This window comes from Salvia hispanica, chromosome 5 (assembly GCF_029641045.1).
Source record: "Salvia hispanica isolate PSC_SH4W2 chromosome 5, Shi_PSC_v1, whole genome shotgun sequence".
NCBI lineage: Eukaryota > Viridiplantae > Streptophyta > Magnoliopsida > Lamiales > Lamiaceae > Salvia > Salvia hispanica.
This window is the reverse complement of record NC_142696.1, coordinates 36,510,475-36,528,637: the sequence shown is the minus strand read 5'-3', so window position 1 is coordinate 36,528,637 and position 18,163 is coordinate 36,510,475. Positions and strand designations below refer to the sequence as shown.

Sequence of the window (18,163 nt, the reverse complement as noted above, 5' to 3'; positions counted from 1 at the left end):
TTAGTTTTATAATAAAATGTGAGTAGAAATGAGATAGTAAAATATGAGATCCACTATCAAATATAGTAAAAGGTGAAGTGTGTCAAAATTGCAACCATAAGAGATAGTATTTAGTAAATTGTGTCAAAATTTGGAGGATGAAGATAGTATTTGAATTGCAAAGTTGGAATACAATTATTATAGGCGGAGGAGATATTTCTTAAAACTCGTGTCATTACTATATACATACGGCAAATTATAAATTCACCCGATAGCTTAGTTGGCTAATGGAGCTGCCTTGCAAGTTGCAACCGTAAGAGATTTCTGCTCTTTGAATTTTTTTTCTTATATTCATTCGTACATCTATTAATTAATTTGTTTTTATGATTACCATAGTTAAGTTATTTTTGCTCCTTTAAAAGTTTTATACTAATTCATATATCTAATTATCTATTAATCAATTTATTTTTATGATTTCCATGATTAATTCATTAGCTACTAATTAATTTAGTTATACATATTTAATTTCTCACACTAGTAATTTTTATTTATTTATATTTATGAAATTATTGTTAATATTCCTCCATCTACAAAAAATATTCTCATTAGTGAGCAGCACGGGTTTTAATTTGTACTCCCTCCGTCTGCGAACAAGAGTCTCATTTCTTTCTGACACATGTGTTAAGAAAAGTGGGTGGAAGAAAGTTAGTGAAATAGGAGTCATACTTGTGTATATTAGTTTTACATGATATGTGAGTGAAATGAGTTAGTGGAATGTTGGGCTTCTTTATCATTTATGGTAATTACAAACCGGGACTCCTATTCGCGGACAGACCAGAATGAAAAAACAGGACTCCTATTAGCGGACAGTAACTAGTAAAGTTTGAGAGAGCAATTACTACTCCATCTATTCTATAGTAATGAAGACGTTTCTTTTCGGCGCATGTATTAAGAAAAATTGTGTTAGGTGAGTTAAGTAAATGGAGAATAAAGTGAAAAATGAAAAAGGTAGAGAGATGAAGAGAGAAAAAAGTAAGAGAGAGTAAAGTATGTGTGGAAAAATGTTTTGCCTTTTACTAAAAAATGAAATGACTCTATTAGTATGGAACGTGCCAAAATGACAAAATGATTCTATTACTATGGAACGGAAGGAGTATAAACTAGGAAGGATTTTTCATTTTTAGTTTTAGACTAATTTTGGTGGACGAACGAAAATGGGAACTTGAAACTACTTTTTTTATGGACGAAATAAATACTATAGTAGTAATTTGGACCTCAGTATATAAATTATACGTACGCCACTATTTAATTATTCATTCCACCTCATTAAAGAGAAAAGGATTTCCAAAATTAGAAAGGAGCATGAAAATAGTTTATAATAACTAAAACATAAATTAATTTTAAAACGATACAAGTATTATATACTCAAATCACTTTTTAAGATTTTGTTGTATAAGTATGACTAAAGAAGGTTTAAACTTTAAATTCTTGTTAAATTGCGGGGTGTTAAAGAGAACATTTCATATCGAAGAAATGGGAAGTTGAGCTTGAGTTCAAAACTCGAACCTAGACTAAATTTGACGGCTGCGGAGCCCCCAAATTTCTCCGTCGCCACCAGCTACAGCAAATCGCTCTTTTCCGGATCTCACAGTTCCGCGACGAATGACGCTAGCCGATTGAGGTTCAACAATGACAACAAGAAGAAATTGCCGGCTTTGGTGGCCGACTGATCTCTTTTCTCAAACCCCGCCCAATCCAAGCTTCGTATTTGGATGGTTCCTCCCCTCTTCCGAAGCTTCCATCGATGTCGTTGTGGCTTTCGCTTGCGATCAGCACAAACTCGCTTCTTCACTTAATTCCGGTTTGGATCTCATGGTACGCTGCGTTTCCTCTTTTGGATTTGTAAATGTAGTTCTCAAGTTGTTCTTATGCTGTATACTTAGTTGTTTTGATTGTTAATTGGCTTAGATATGGACTGAACGTCGAAATTTTTGTCACTGATTTAGGTCAATGGGTGTGCTATTTTGATTCAATTTTCGTAATTGGGAACCCTAGTTGCATTCTGGCAATTTTAGTCTTGTGAGCTCAGCTGTGCGCGATTTTATAAGGGGGGTGTTGAATTTTGGATGTTGAAAGGCCATAGTTTGATATTAAAATTTATTGATAATTATTGCTATCCTTTTTGTATTGTAACATCCTCATTGCGCATTGCGCCTCGTTTCATTAAGGAAATCCTTCGACGGACTGATGAGAACATGCCTACGGTTCTCCAAGATAAAAGCAAATTGTCTCTTCTCGGATATTTAGAAGTGGATTGTAGTGGCAATAGCAAGATGGGCAGCTGTGGAGATGATAGAAATGGAGATATGAAACGAAACGGAAAACAAAGTTCATGTTCACTTTTGAGTAGTCAAGAGAACCGGCGCTGTGGATGCGTCAGGGATAGGATCTTAGGACAAGGTAGACTTGCTGCTCCAGATCATTTGTTTATCAAACTTGTATATGTTCTTTCCGAAAGAATGGACGGAAGAGTTCTTGCTATACCGAAAATGGATCATCTACATTTGAATGGCAACATTGAGTCCCATCTAGACCTCCACGTATGTAAGTCATGTTGACCTGTACAACGAGCTTCTGTTCTTTTCGTTTTCTCTCTCTCTTATAATGCTATCTTGCTTCCTGATATATATAGGTAATATTCTATGAAATACCAACTTTTGGTGGTCACCATTATTCTTTGGGTGCTCAGTTTTCATCCAATCCAGTAGAAACCCCTAGCAAGAAACCCAAGTGGTTTGAGGATCTCCACCGGAGAGATTCACGCCTTGATTTGGTAAATATTCTTTACTACTAAAATGTAAAATCTACCTTTCACTTTTTCTAAATCGGTACTTCTAATATCCTTGGGAAAAAGGATACTGTGATCCAGGCAATAAACAGTGCCAATGCTGCCCAAATTTTGTTTGATGGACATCAATGTGCTGAGTCTGGGCCACTACTCTTCATTCTCCACATGTAACTGAGACAACACTTACCCTACACATTACTCATTTATATTTCAATCACTCTAACAGTTCATTATGTCTTGTCAGGTTCTCTACCTTCGCGTGGCAGATATTTGCTGCATCGGTTGCTTCCATTTCGACTATGATTTACATTGTTCTCCAATTATTTCGTATTCTTTTTAGTTGGTTGTCCCACACCAGCATATATGTTCTGTTCACTAAATTATTTAGCAATTCATCAAAAAATGTTCACTTCCGCTGCTGTCAGCTCTTGTATTGGCCTGTCTTTCTCCAGGATCAAAACATGAGGTATGTTGACAATTGGTTTATGTATTTGATTTGTATAAAGGTATCAGAATTCATGACAGTAGATGTATTCTAGACTTATGCTTTTAAAATTAATGAAGTCGCATGGTGTCAAAAACATTCTTAGTAGTGTGGTTACGAGCCGATTCACATACCATGTTTTCATCCCAGAAACAAATCTACAATTCTTTCATATGAAATCATGACTTTCTGCACCTATTATCTATTTTAATCAAGCCATGCCCTCTTCATTTCTGCCACTCTGATCTCCTAAGAAATGAAATGTAAGATATGTATCCTCATTATTTTCGCTACTTATATAGGGATTGGTCATGTGTGGAGTTTGCAGAGAAAGCCGCATCTCACAAGCACTCAATATGGTCAAGTATTGTATTTGATTCTCTTCTTGGGACTCTACTTGGCATTCCCCTTTGGTTTAAAGCAGAATTGGCATACATATGGATTTCAGACTTTTCACTTGACTTCACAAATGGTTGGTTACGTACTGGGTGTGTATGGCTGATGGGCAATCCTGCTGGTTTTAAGTTGAATACTGAGCTAGCTGGGGTTCTAGGGATGATTTCTTTGAATGCAATTCAGATTTGGTCTACCCTTTGGGCTTCAGTGGGTTTTCTGTTCATTCATTTCTTCAAAGGACTTGCTCTATGTGGGATTCTTTTTGGTTCAACTTGTGCAGCAACTCTACTTGTTGACATAATCTCTCTACTAACAATGCATGTTCTGATTCTTCATTTATTCCTTTCACTTCTCTATTCGACTCAAATACAGGCATTATCAGCTTTGTGGCGCCTATTCAGGTAAAACACTTTTTTATGAAGAATCTTACCTGCCTTTAATTTTGTACGTAGATAGGAAAACATTTACTATGTCACCTAAGGTAGTGGAACAAGTAATATAACTTCATCTTATATTCTTATCGAGTGATTTGAGTCGTTACAAAGTGTTTGATAGGTTGATCATTCTGGAAAAAAAATGCTAGCTCTATTGAAATTCTTAGGTATTAATTTATGTTCAGTTATTCAATCTCATGACATGAATGCTGTTATCGGTTGCAGGGGTAAAAAGCTGAATCCTTTGCGCCACAGATTGGACAGCTATGACTATACTGTTGAGCAACATGTAGTTGGTTCTCTTCTCTTCACTCCTATATTACTCCTTCTACCGACGACATCGGCTTTCTATATTTTCTTCACCATTTTGCACACAGTTGTGTGCTTCGTCTCCATAGCTGTTGGGGCCACCGTGTCTTTTATCCATTCCACTCCTTACGCTAAAATTTTCCTTTGGTTGAAGATGAGGAAAAGATTTCCATCTGGGATATTTTTGAAAGTCACATTATGTCAACATTCTGAGACAGAAGCTTTTGCTGACAGTAATTCGTCCACTGTGGATCTGCATAAAACAGCTTCTTCAAGTGGCAGTAGCAGCAAATCTATGATTTTGGTTACATTTCTTGACAGCAATCACTTGAAATTAGGTAAGCCATCGAGCCACAGAGGTCTACTATTCATGACTTTCAGCATCAAGATCCAAAAAAGGAAGAATGAAATTGAAGGCTACATACTATAAATATTCATTCTTTGTTTTTGATAACATTTCAGGAGAGGTTGTCTTGCCGCACTATAAAAACATTTATTCGGCTTTCTCTAGCTCGGCTATACGCTCATCTGCCTACGGGCTTCTCACTGGGAGAAGGTATTCCTCTATCACCACGAACTCACACAAGTTATTGTTTTGTGATATCCAACTCCCCACTCAGTTTTACCTTTCCGTGTTCTTGCTGAGTTTGTTTCGGTTCACTTTCTACAGCACGCTGCATGCTCCTGCTGCTAGTCTCCCTATGAAGCTGCCATGGATAGTGATCCCTTGTAAAGAATATTGGCATCTATGCCGTAATTCAGTTTATGCATGCAGAAAACATCCTTATCATAACCCTTTGCCTCATTGACAAAGGACTATACATTCTATCGCTCTAGTTTTCTCTTTGCCACCTTCATCCAATGCTGAGATGTGCACATTGACATTTATTTCCTCAACCTGCTGATATTGGGGAGGATTTGTATTTTTTTGGTAGGCGATAGCATAATTCTACTTGTTGGCCTCCTCGTTTTTTTGAACTTCGTTTTTGTATATATAATTTTTTTGTTCTCTTAATGCCTAATGTACACGTATCATTGATGTTCCCAACCATATTTGAACTTTGGTACTGCCCTCAATTCATTTGTTATTCAAACTATTTGTAATTGTTACTTCATCCATTCTCGAATGAGTCTCTCTTCCCGTCAAAGCCTAGATATTCTTGAATGAAGATCTATATATGATTTAATTAAGTTTTTTTTCTAAATATAGCCCCAAATGAACACCCTTGTTTACCAATATACAATAATCAAATTATGGCTTGAAGATTGCTTTTCAATTGTTTATTGTAGCATTTTGAGTTGGCACAATCCTCATCATCAAGAAAGCGTGGTGATATCAAGAAAGTGAGTAATCCTTAAACCGTCCAAAAAAATCATGACTAACGAACTTTGTGAAGAATACACAGAGTCCTAGAGGTGGAAAAGAATTTATATCTCTTATCCTAAGCGCCGACTGTGTTGCACTTGCATGCATGCTAAATCAGTTTCTAGTATATTCATCATCAGTCATCACCGCTGTTCGCAGCAGACGTGACGTTTGCAATTTGAGGATAGACTTATCTATTCTGTTTGTTCACAATCCCAATGCAAAATTCCGATCTAACTCCCTTCAATAATTCAAATTCCTTTCTTATTCAAGAAAACAAAAATATCAATTATCCGATTCTTTTTCGTGGGATCTGTGAACCCTGAGTAGCTCTCAAAATCAACTCTTGATGTTATTTTCTTTGGTTGAAGATTCTTGAAACACTAAAATAAATCTGGTTTAGTTAGAGGTGAGTAGTAGTATAAATGGACATAAGCAACGAGGCGAGTGTGGAGCAATTTTCAATCGGACCATCAACGTTCCTCGGGCGCACAATCGCCTTCCGCATCCTCTTCTGCAAGTCCCTCTCCCTCCTCCGCCACCAAATCCTTGTATCCCTCTCCCTCCACTTGTCCAAACTCAAAAACAGCCTAAAATCCCACCTCGCATGGCTCCACCCAAGAAACCCCCAAGGCATCCTCGTCATCGTCACCGCCATGGCATTCCTCCTCAAACGCTTCACCAACGTGAGGGCCAAAGCCGAGATGGCATACAAGCGCAAGTTCTGGAGCAACATGACCCGCTCCGCCCTCACCTACGACGAGTGGGCCCACGCCGCCAAGATGCTCGAGCGCGACAACCCCCGCCCCCACGACGCCGACCTCTACGACGAGGAGCTCGTCCTCAGCAAGCTCCACGAGCTGCGGCACCGCCGCCGCGACTGCTCCATCCGCGACATCATGTTCTACATGAGGGCCGACCTCATCCGCAACCTCGGCAACATGTGCAACCCCGACCTCCACAAGGGCCGCCTCCACGTCCCCCGCATCATCCACGACTACATCGACGAGGTCACCACCCAGCTCAGAATGGTCTGCGACTCCGACTCCGAGGACCTCCTCCTCGACGAGAAGCTCGCCTTCATGCACGAGACCCGCCACGCCTTCGGCCGCACCGCCCTCCTCCTCAGCGGCGGCGCCTCCCTCGGCGCCTTCCACGTTGGAGTCGTCAAGACTCTGGTGGAGCACAAGCTGCTCCCCAGAATCATCGCCGGCTCCAGCGTGGGGTCCGCCATGTGCTCTGTGCTGGCCACCAGGTCGTGGCCAGAACTGCAGAGCTTCTTCGAGGACTCGTGGCACTCGATCCAGTTCTTCGACCAGATCGGAGGGATCTTCACCGTCTTCAAGCGGATCATGACGCACGGCGCGGTTCACGATATCAGGCAGCTGCAGATGATGCTGAGGCACCTCACCAACAACCTCACCTTTCAGGAGGCCTACGACATGACGGGGAGGATCCTCGGGATCACCGTGTGCTCGCCCAGGCGCCACGAGCCGCCTCGGTGCCTCAACTACCTCACTTCGCCTCACGTGGTCATATGGAGCGCGGTGACCGCGTCCTGTGCGTTTCCGGGGCTGTTTGAGGCGCAGGAGCTCATGGCCAAGGACAGGGGCGGGAATATAGTGCCGTACCACCCGCCGTTTCACTTGGATCCGGATAAGGGGGTTGCGCCGCGGCGGTGGAGGGATGGGAGCTTGGAGATTGACCTTCCGATCAAGCAGTTGAAGGAGCTTTTTAATGTGAACCATTATATTGTGAGCCAGGCCAATCCGCACATTGCGCCTTTGCTCAGGTTGAAGGAGATGGTCAGGGGCTTTGGTGGCAGCTTCGGTGCTAAGGTACGTGTTGGCGTTCAAACCATCCCAAATCGAAATATTAGAAAATGTGATATATAAATGTAACTTTGAGCCGACAATATCATACTAATACTAATGTGAGTTTGGGTGTGGATTGTCGAACCTCATACTAGTATGTTCCTTCCTCTGTTTTGTGTAGATTGCTCAGCTGGCTGAGATGGAGGTGAAGCATAGATGTAACCAGATATTGGAGCTTGGATTTCCTCTTGGAGGAGTGGCAAAGCTCTTTGCTCAGGATTGGGAGGGTGATATCACTGTTGTCATGCCTGCTACTCTGGCTCAGGTACTACTACCATATTTATCTATTCTCTTGGTCTCACAAATGGAGTATCCATTTTATTGATTCTTGGTTGTGTGGATCTGCAGATATCAAAGGTGATACAGAATCCCTCATATGTGGAGCTTCAGAAGTCAGCAAACCAGGGGAGGAGATGCACTTGGGAGAAGCTCTCAGCCATGCGGGCCAACTGCGGGATCGAGCTCGCCCTCGACGAGTGCGTCGCGGTGCTCAACCACATGCGCCGCCTCAAGAGGAGCGCGGAGAGAGCGGCCGCAGCTGTCGCCTCTCCGCGCCTAGCCAGGTTCAGTGCCTCCAAGAGGATCCCCTCATGGAATGTGATTGCCAGAGAGAACTCAACAGGGTCGCTGGAGGAAGACCTCATGGCGGACCACGCAACCAGAAACTGGCACACGCTCCGCTGCAGCCACGACGGCAGCGACAGCGAGTCCGATAGCTCAGACCTCGTCCAGTCGTGGACGAGGTCTGGCGGCCCCCTCATGAGGACGACCTCCGCGGACAAGTTCGTGGATTACGTGCAGAGTTTGGAGGTGAATTCAAGAACCAACCCGACTTCGGATGATGAGAGAGTTCCCCCCAGCGCCAGCGCCATTGTGGTGGCGGAGGGGGATCTTCTGCAGCCGGAGAGGGTCGACAATGGAAGCATCGTGTTCAACGTCGTGAAGAGGTCGGCGGTGACGTTGTCGCCTCCGACACGGAGTTTGGATTCCGAGCACAATAGCGCTTCTCCTCAAGAGTCGCCGGTTGCTGAGTTGTTGCAACATGATGAGATGGATGAAGGTAGTTCAATCTCCGGCGACGACGACTGCATTGACGGAGAAAATGTACTCTGACCGGCCTCCGGGCTCCGCTTGATCGGCATGCGAGAGATGGTTGAGGACTAGAAGATAATTTGTCACAAATTAAATGAATTTGATTTGGATATCTCTCCTATTTATTATAACTTGTGAGTCTATATTTGAAAAAGTACATACCACATCCAATATGCCGTGGGATTTTTGTACTAGTAAGTAGCTATGGAAATAGATTGCAATATTTATGTTACAAAAATTATTATTAATATAATTTACTGTCAAAACTCGAAATTTCAGGCTACCTAATTCTGACTCGAAATAAATCTTAGTTGAGGACTTTCATGAATTTTTTCGTGCTGAATTAATCGATGTCTTCGATAAAGTATAGTAGTTGTCGATCAAGTTTTTGTAGTTATAAGAGTTTATAGCTTGTTTTGCATCGAGTGCCAAGTGTGGAGACCAATTGTTAACGATGGTCAAGAAAGTACATGAAAATTTATGAGACTATAGCTCTATAATAAATTATCCAATTTAATCACGCAACTTAATTTTAAGTATGTTTCTCATCAACCAGTCAAACAAAGGCAATATATACCACAAAAATCTTAATCAAATCACAGGACTAGAACAAATAATTAGGAAGCAAAGTCCAAATGGGGTGCACGAATAGACAAGTTGGGACATGCTACTAGATTGTCAATGTATCACAACTAAGTGACTGGTCATCCATGCTATGCTATCATATCATGTGATTATCTCTAACATCTTGTCTATAGATTTTACATTTTTCATCTTGTATCCTTTTTTCCTAGGTTACATTATTATAAAAATCATAAAATTTGATAAAATTCTACTTCGTAACTTGCAATTTTGAAAATCAACTAAAAAAAACTATGAAATTTAGATCTGTTCTTGTGAACGGGTAATAGTGTTTAGTCATTGATAGTGACATCTACGTACAAATTTATAGTTATCATATAATTTCAAAAACAAAATTTATTATAAAATACTCCATCCGTCCCACAAAGAGTGTCCCATTTTTCCATTTTCGTCCGTCCCACAAAGTTTGCATTTCACTTTCACCATTTTTGGTAGTGGACCTTATATTCCACCAACTCATTCATACTAACATTTTATTATGAAACTAATACTTTAAAAGTAGGACTCACGTTCCACCAACTTTTTCAACTCACTTTTCATTACATTTCTTATAACCCGTGCCGGGTCAAAGTAGGACTATCTTTGTGGGACGGAGAGAGTAATTAAAAATAATTTTAAATTTATAATTTTTCTAGTTGATAGTCAAAATTACGGGACAGAGTTTAATCAAATTTCATAATTTTTCTGATAATTTGTCATTTTCATTTATATTTTATACTATTATAATAAGAAAATCATTATAAATACATAAAAAATTAATTTATTACTCCATATTAATCAATTCGAGGATAGAGGAAAAGGATGCATTTAATATTTGGTTTTAATATAACTTGTAAATAGGATAAAACAAATAATTTATGAAATAGTATATATTTAATTAAGAAAAATGATGTTCGATTTATCAATATTCGAAAATTAAGAAATGTTATGTGCTTGTGGTTTTCTTTCATTGGCTATATTAAAATATCAAGCAACGTGGAAGGGCTCAATCAAAAGAAAGTTCAAAGTGAGATACTCCAAACTCCAAAGAGTAGGGATGGACAAAACAAATCATCGTGTATATTTTTTGTTTTTGTTTGTCAATGCATATATGCCATGGATTTGTTTGTATTAGAGTAGTAGCATTATTTTGGATTTGATATTGTGATAATTATACCTACGGGCGATCATAATTTCGATCTCCGATCGATGTATTCCATCTACTATGGAGTGTTTGATTGACAAAACTAAATCTCATGATTAAATATGTATCATGTTTGATTCATAAGATTGACCCCAACAACTTGTTTAATCCAAGATGGATAGTCTCATGATTATTAGTTATAGCCTTCTCCCTCCAATTAAAATAATCCACAACTTAATCCTATATGGATAGTCTCATGATAATTAGTCATGGCAACCGAACACCACCTGGCAGTAGTATATTTTAATGAATACATGCAGTAGATCATTCCAAATTTAACTAGATGAAATAAAATAGATATTTTATTCCATGATAGTAAAATTTATTTGCACCACATACATGTCCAAATAAATTTTTGATTCGGACGTGACATGAGGGAACTCCTAGATGGTGACTGCCATAATTTCTGCGTGCTTTCGTGAAAATTGTTTGGGAGTATATAAATGTCTTCAATTTGCAATAATAGATTTTATAATCAATACAAATAGATAAACAACAAATTAAATGGAGTACTTAAATAGTATATACCCATCTGTCCCACCTTCTTTAGAGTATTCGACTTAAACATTTTTAGTATTCCATAAAAATATAACATAATTATTCTCTTACTTTACTCCAAAAAAAAAAAAAAAAATTGAAGCGGAAAGATTAATTAATTAGAGCATTCGTAAAGAGGGAGATAGGAGGAAGGTGCTCTCCATAATGGGAGGACTATTTTAATTACTACTATTATTTAATATTATAGTAAATTGTATATGTTCAATTTAAAAGATTATATTTTATAGTAATTGATTATGTATATATATAATTTATGAATTTAAATCTCACAACTTATTTTTAAATATATAATATTATAATAATAAATTATAAATACCTCTTCTAATTAGAATAACGTCACAACATCATTCTAGATGAATATTGAAATAGCATCTAGAGAAATACTGGTTAACCACGCCCACCGTCTTCTTGCAACATACGGCGCCGTCGATTTTGCCTTTTCCGGCGTGCGGTTATCTATTGGCTATTTTAAGCAAAGATTAATCCCTTAGTAGTAGTTTACTAAATTTATATTTTAAATCGAAATATACTTTGCTGATTCTTTTGTCCGTATTAATTGATATAATTTGTAATTTGTTCTGCTATTGTGATGATAAATATGCCAACCACGATGAAATGAAATATACTTAGTTTGGCACTTTTACCCTTAGTATTAATTTAATCCATAATCATAAGCTTATTAGTCGTGACGACTGACTAGATTATATTTTGAATCTTTGATTACTACTCAAAATGAAGAAACTTTGTAGGCCTCACATACCATATATTTTGCTTATAATTGATTCATGATCAAGACATTTCTTAGTCGTTAATTGAGCATTTTATCTATATTCACACTCAACAAAAATCATAATCGGGAGTTTACCATATTAACTATTTTGGATACAAAAATCATTAATCAAGACGATAATTAGTTACTCATATTTTTCTTATAACGATTATTAATCGTTTTGGATACAATAATCATTAATCAAGACGATAATAGCAGTAGTAGTTTTGAATTAAGAAAAAATCGTACTTACACTTGAAATAATTGATTCTTTATTGACGCTACTTTTCAAATTTATGACGTAAAAATAAATACTCTTTTTGTTCGATAGAAATAGAAATTTTAGATATAATATGAATTTAATGTATAATTATTTAAATAGAATAGAGGTAGAATGAAAGAATAATAAAAATATTATTAATAGAGAATGAAGTTGATTTGAGAAGAAGTTATTAAAGAATATAAGTAAATTAGTTTTATAGGGTAAAAAAAGACAATCTTAAATTCTTAATGGAATGATGTGAGTATTTTGATTTTAATTAATATTCAATATGTCCGTTTAAAAAATAAAAGTAAAATAAAATAAAATGCGAAGACTATCAAATCAAACTATAATTCATCAAAATCCAGAGCTCTTTCTCTCTCTAACGAAGCTTCGTGGAAGCTCACTATGGCTTCCTACTCCCTCCCTCCATTTAACCCTCCTTCACACTCCTTGTCTCAGCCATCACGCCTCAACCCTCTCTCAATTCATCTCTATCATCGCATCGTCTCTACGCACTAGCGCTTTTGGACCATCACCAACACCGATTACTCCGCCATGAAGCTCGCCAAAATCCACAAGCTCTTCAAGACCCGGAAATCCCCTTCCGTCTCCAGATCCGACACCGATCCGCCCTCCTTCAGCTCTCAGGCGACGTCTTCTTCCTCCTCCTCGTCGGAGGACGTGTTTAAGAAGCCGATCGGCTCCACCACGCCCAACAGCGTGCTCCCCTCCGACCTTCACCTGGACCTGAAACAGGCCTTCCAGATGATCGATCGCGACGGCGACGGCAAAATCGAGAAGGGGGAGCTCGAGCGGCTCCTGCGCCGGATCGGGGCCGAGCCGCCGAGCCAGGAGGAGCTGAAGCTCATGCTGAACGAGGTGGACAGCGACGGCGACGGTTGCATCAGCCTCGACGAATTCTACGCAATCAGCTCGCCAGCGTGTGACGGCGAGATGAGAGAAACGTTCGACTTCTTCGATTCGGATCGCGACGGGAGGATCACGGCGGAGGAGCTCCTGGAGGTTTTTAAGACGATCGGCGACGCGGGGTGCACGTTAGAGGAGTGCCGGCGCATGATAAGAGGGGTAGATAGAAACGGGGATGGGTTCGTGTGCTTCCAGGACTTTACTAGAATGATGGACGTGCAGCAAGTATGATTATTCAAATTTTTCATATATAAATATATAATCCTCTTTTTTCATTTTACCACTTCTTTCCGGGAAACAAAAGAAAAGAAATTCGTACTCCATGAATTTGCTGCTATAGATCTTCAGTCTTCTATTTTCATTTGTTTTTCTGTAACAATTGTTTTTTGGGGATTTTATTTTCCGTTGTCTTGATTTGAATTGTTATATACTACTCCTAATAAATTGTTAATAATAATTTGCTATGCTGATGTATTTAAAGGTCCAACCAATGGGCGCTTCGGTCAAAATCCGGTGCATGAGGTGTCCACATAACGAATCAATCCAGAGCGTAACAAGATTATATTCTCGATTAAATTTGTAGTTTGTTTGAAATTCAATCTCACGGCTCTATCTTAATAAATAATCATAAATTGAGAACTCTATCTTAATAAATAATCATAAAATAATTAATCTTAGCTAACTCCTATAACTAAATAACTCAATTCTAGATTATATTTTAAAAATACTAAAATTCACATTAACTATACTGATTAGAAGTAAAATGATGAAAACAGGTACTCCATTAATAATATTCTAAAAAAGACACAATGTTTTAAAAACCAATAAGTGTCATTAAATAAGAGTAATTTTTGAAACAAATATTCCTTCCATCCTAAAAAAAAATAGGCGAAGTCATTTTTGTTAGAATGAAAAGAATATTAGTCACTAGTATTCTTAAATATGTGTAATTGACACTATTAATTGGAGTACTATTCATAATTTAGTGATTCAAAAATTAATAATGACATTAAATATCACAACCTTTTAAAAAAACTTCAAATAGAATCTTCCCCATCAACGGCCCACCTATCTTCTCAAGCCCCTCGGGTGGATTCAGTGGAGGACCCCCCAACTCCACTCCTTCCTCCTATCTCTTGTTCATATGTTAGTTTTTACTTTTTACCATCATCTTGGCTCTCACTTTATCGTGGACTTCGTTAACGAATTGAACATGTTATTCTTGTAAAGAAGATTAGGAAAGAAGTTGAATTTGTAACGATCAGGTTCAGAGCTATCCAAATAATGCAGTTTATGTCCGTTTCAAAATATATACTCTAAAATTTATTAATAGATGAATTTTAATTAAATAAGAAATGGCATGTGGCGGGTAGCATTAATGAGAAAATTCGCCTTACCAACCACACGCGGAATTAGCAAATGCATGAACATAGATTGGATAATCAATCTCCTAGCTTAAAAAATGATGGATGTATTATAAAGTTACATATATTCTTTGCGAGAATGTTTGAAGAGATATTCTTATATAACCAAAGTAGATTATCTAAATACTCTATATTTAACTTCTTTCACAAAAAGATTCCTCTTCGCATACAGAAATTAATAAATATTATATCTGTATATGTATTTACCAGTTACCACTGACTACTTTTGTATTACAACTTCTCTAGTACTATCATCTATCAATAATTTTGAAATATAGGAGTAGTATTTAAGAAAATGTTAAATACCCCAAAAGATTATTTAAGACGTGTTTATATATTTATTTTATTTTATTTTTCCTTAGAAGTTTATATATAATGAGACGAGGAAGAGATACTTGCCATCATGCCATGTAATAATTGTGTTTTTCTTATGAATTCTCATATCTATACTTATTAATTTTTCAACTTATTCATGCATGTATCATAATATCATAAAAGCCAACCTGAGTTTTCACAAAGTCAATATCAAGTAGTAATTCGGAATATAAATTAGTATAATAGCATAAAGGCCAAAAAAATTGTACTCCTTCGAGTGATTTATTAACATATATAGTTATATTTGAGTTCATATAGTAGTACTATTAGTTTTTTTTTTTTATTTTATCCATTTAATTTAATTCTAATAGTTGATCTTTATTGTTATTTGTTAATATTCTTAAAGCATTAAAATTGGGGGGAAAAAAAAAGTAATGTCAATGTAGATCAAATAGAACAAAATTCACATTCATAAACGTCAAAAGACACATAGGAGTTTAAAATTTATCATCTCTAGGTCGGTGCAACACATGCCGTTATATGTGTAGTGATAGTAGTAATTAAATATTTTAAATTATTAGTCAATACTAGTTTATCCAAAATATTATGAGCTGTACCTGCTATTAATTACCTTAATTAAAATATTAATAACACATTTTGTCCTTTTGTCGTAAATTTAGAAAAATTAAAAAAGGGGGTGTGGCGTGAACTGAGGCTAACGTGCTCTTTTTCATGTTTGGTGACAACATGTTTGCCACCAACAAATATGTAATTCACCCTAACATAAGATAATTTAATAAAATAATGACCTAAAATTCTAATATGGTGAACTATGTGGACACCAATGCTCACAACACAGTTTCCCTTATGAAAAAATTGGACCCAATATATAGTCGTAGCTAAATTGAGTTTAAAACACATATTTATATCTAAATTCCAATACTCATATTGAAAATACAGTACAAAATGCAATATATTTAGGATATTTAATACTTTCATGAATCAAATAACTTAATTTGAATATTTTGTGTGCTTATCAATAGTAGAAATAAATTTGACCCTTATTTTTCTTCAAATAATGCCGTTGATGACACCAAATAATGCATTTTTGTCTGATATTGATAAACTTCAAAATATACCCATTGGTCATCTCTTTTTTTCTTCATTTCAAATCAAAATTAATGAGTTAAAGCCAAAATTGTATCGACTTGGTCCACGAAATTTTCGTTCAACTGATTTTACTCTTTTATTTCCCCATTATAAAGAAATTTTAGGTCTGAAATTATTGTATGACTTGTAGAATTTGTGTAGTTTTGAGGGAAGGTTAGATACTATAGTATACAAATACTTCTTGTATATTATGTTAGAAAATTCTCAATGAATTTCTTATCTAGATTATGATTTTTTTATAAAATTAAAAATGTTTTTATGGGCAACCAAAAAGTATTAGTTATAACACTGAATGTGATTAGGGCACAAAAGAAGCATCTCCGTCAGAAAAGTCAAGGCTATGAACACTCAAAAAGTAAAGTAAAGTTAGTCTGTTAAGAAAGCTACTTGACCACACAGCTCAACAAAGTGAACTAAGAACTATCCTCTACTATACCATGGGCACACTTCAGCTACAACAAGGTTAAGTTAATCACACTCCTCGGGTCAAGTAACCATGGTTCAAGTTCATCCACCAGACTTGGTTTCTCGTCTCCTTAGAAATCAAGGATACTGAGGTACGAGCCTATATAACAGATCATGTTCAAGTAAGGTCGTGATACTTATATTCTTCTATCCTTATTCCTTAAGTACTTGGTATTAGGATCGTCCGTCGCATCGTCCGCAACTGCAGCATCGCGGACGATGGGTTACCCATCGTCTGCACCCGATACATCGTCCGCGGAAGATGCGCGGAGGATACCCATCGTCCGTTGTATCGTCCGCCACTGTGGACGACGCGGATGATGGGTCACGGACGATGCGACGTGTTTCCGTTTTTTTTTTTTAATTTTATTAAATTTTCAAAACCAATATATTCCTCTCATTTTCACTTCATTTTTCACTCACTTCACTCTCAAATTCACTACATTTTCTACATTTCAAGCAAAATTGATTCCGGAGATTATCCGAATAGCCCGACGAATACCGGCCATTCGACACCAACGCCGAGTACGATCTCGACTTCAGCACCGACTCGTACGGGCTGTCCGACATGGAGCCTTCTCCCCACCGCCCATCCGCCGCCGCCGCCGCGTCTGGGTCCGCCACCAAGAAGAAGCGGACCAAGGCACGACCCTAGAAGTTGCCTACAACGGAGGTGTGTGAAGAGTTCTCCCCGGGAAGGACGAACTACTCTGACCCCGAATCCATTGTCTTGACGAGTTGTTGGATTGATGTTTCGGAGGATCCGGTGCACGCCAACAACCAGAAGGTGACTGCGTATTGGGAGCGCATCACCGAGAAATACAACGAGGCCAAGCCGGCGTACGCGTACAAGCGCCACAGGGAGCAGCTCCACAAGCACTGGGATAAAATAAAGAAGCAGGTAAATTTGTTCGCGGGGGAGTACGAGAAGTGCGAGAGGGAGCAAGGCAGTGGCGAGAGTCTCGCGGATGTGCGGGACAAAGCGATGCAGTCGTACATTTCATTGTACGGCGATTTCAAGCACTACCAGTCCTGGGCGCTGTTGAGGGACAAGCAGAAGTTCGTTGGTGGTGTGATTCCCCAATCGACGGCGGCGAGGAGGAGGGCGTCGAAGCGCACCCCCGTTGATTATACAAGTAGCAATAGCGGCGCGTCTCCAATGGACCTCAACAGTCCGGTGTTCGAGGATGAGAGTTCAGGCACACCGATGTCCTCCCGGCGTCTCCCTAGCGTCAAGGCTGCCAAGGGCAAGGGCAAGGCCACATCCTCCTCCGCCGCACCGCCTGACCAGGCCCCGTCGCCGACCCCGAGTTCGACGCCGTCCGCGACTTCGACTGCGGCCCATGCCTACGCGGATTTGGCGGCCTCCTCCGACTATAGGACGTTGTTGGACGCGCACACCGCCCTCATGCAGGCGACCAACCAGGCTCAAATCGAAGGCATCCAGCGGATGATCGATGGCCTCAGCCGCAAGTTGGGACTACTCTAGACTAGCCTCCTTTTTTTTGTATTTAGTGTTTTTTTTATTTCTTAATTTGTAACTTTTTTTTTTAAATTAAGTAAATTTAGTATTTCCCTTTAATTTGCAAACCTAAAAATATAAATACAAAATAGAAGTAAAATGCTTAGGGCGTCCCATTGTGGATGCCCTTAGCTATGAATC

The 18,163-nt window shown here is 38.5% G+C and overlaps 3 protein-coding genes and 1 non-coding gene across 4 annotated transcripts; 3 read left to right on the top strand and 1 right to left on the bottom strand.

Moving 5' to 3' along the window:
- Positions 1–1,471: 1,471 nt before the first annotated feature.
- LOC125190438 (N-acetylglucosaminyl transferase component family protein / Gpi1 family protein) lies at positions 1,472–5,527 on the top strand. Its single transcript, XM_048087753.2, has 9 exons — positions 1,472–1,854; positions 2,208–2,579; positions 2,672–2,812; positions 2,894–2,994; positions 3,072–3,293; positions 3,614–4,108; positions 4,367–4,788; positions 4,913–5,006; positions 5,121–5,527. Exons 1-9 carry the CDS (start codon positions 1,669–1,671, stop codon positions 5,257–5,259), a joined length of 2,172 nt encoding a protein of 723 aa, XP_047943710.1. The 5' UTR covers positions 1,472–1,668; the 3' UTR covers positions 5,260–5,527.
- Positions 5,528–6,087: 560 nt separating this feature from the next.
- On the top strand, positions 6,088–8,936 carry LOC125190680 (triacylglycerol lipase SDP1-like). The gene is made up of 3 exons (XM_048088033.2): positions 6,088–7,654; positions 7,812–7,955; positions 8,039–8,936. The coding sequence occupies exons 1-3, from the start codon at positions 6,242–6,244 to the stop codon at positions 8,801–8,803; spliced, it is 2,322 nt and encodes a 773-aa protein (XP_047943990.1). The 5' UTR covers positions 6,088–6,241; the 3' UTR covers positions 8,804–8,936.
- A 3,628-nt stretch (positions 8,937–12,564) lies between these two features.
- On the top strand, positions 12,565–13,540 carry LOC125191341 (Calcium-binding EF-hand family protein). The gene has a single exon (XM_048088882.2). It carries the CDS (start codon positions 12,755–12,757, stop codon positions 13,355–13,357), a length of 603 nt encoding a protein of 200 aa, XP_047944839.1. The 5' UTR covers positions 12,565–12,754; the 3' UTR covers positions 13,358–13,540.
- Positions 13,541–16,403: 2,863 nt separating this feature from the next.
- Positions 16,404–16,632, bottom strand: LOC125191463 (small nucleolar RNA U3). The gene has a single exon (XR_007171145.1). It is a non-coding gene; the product is annotated as a small nucleolar RNA U3 (small nucleolar RNA).
- Positions 16,633–18,163: the final 1,531 nt, after the last annotated feature.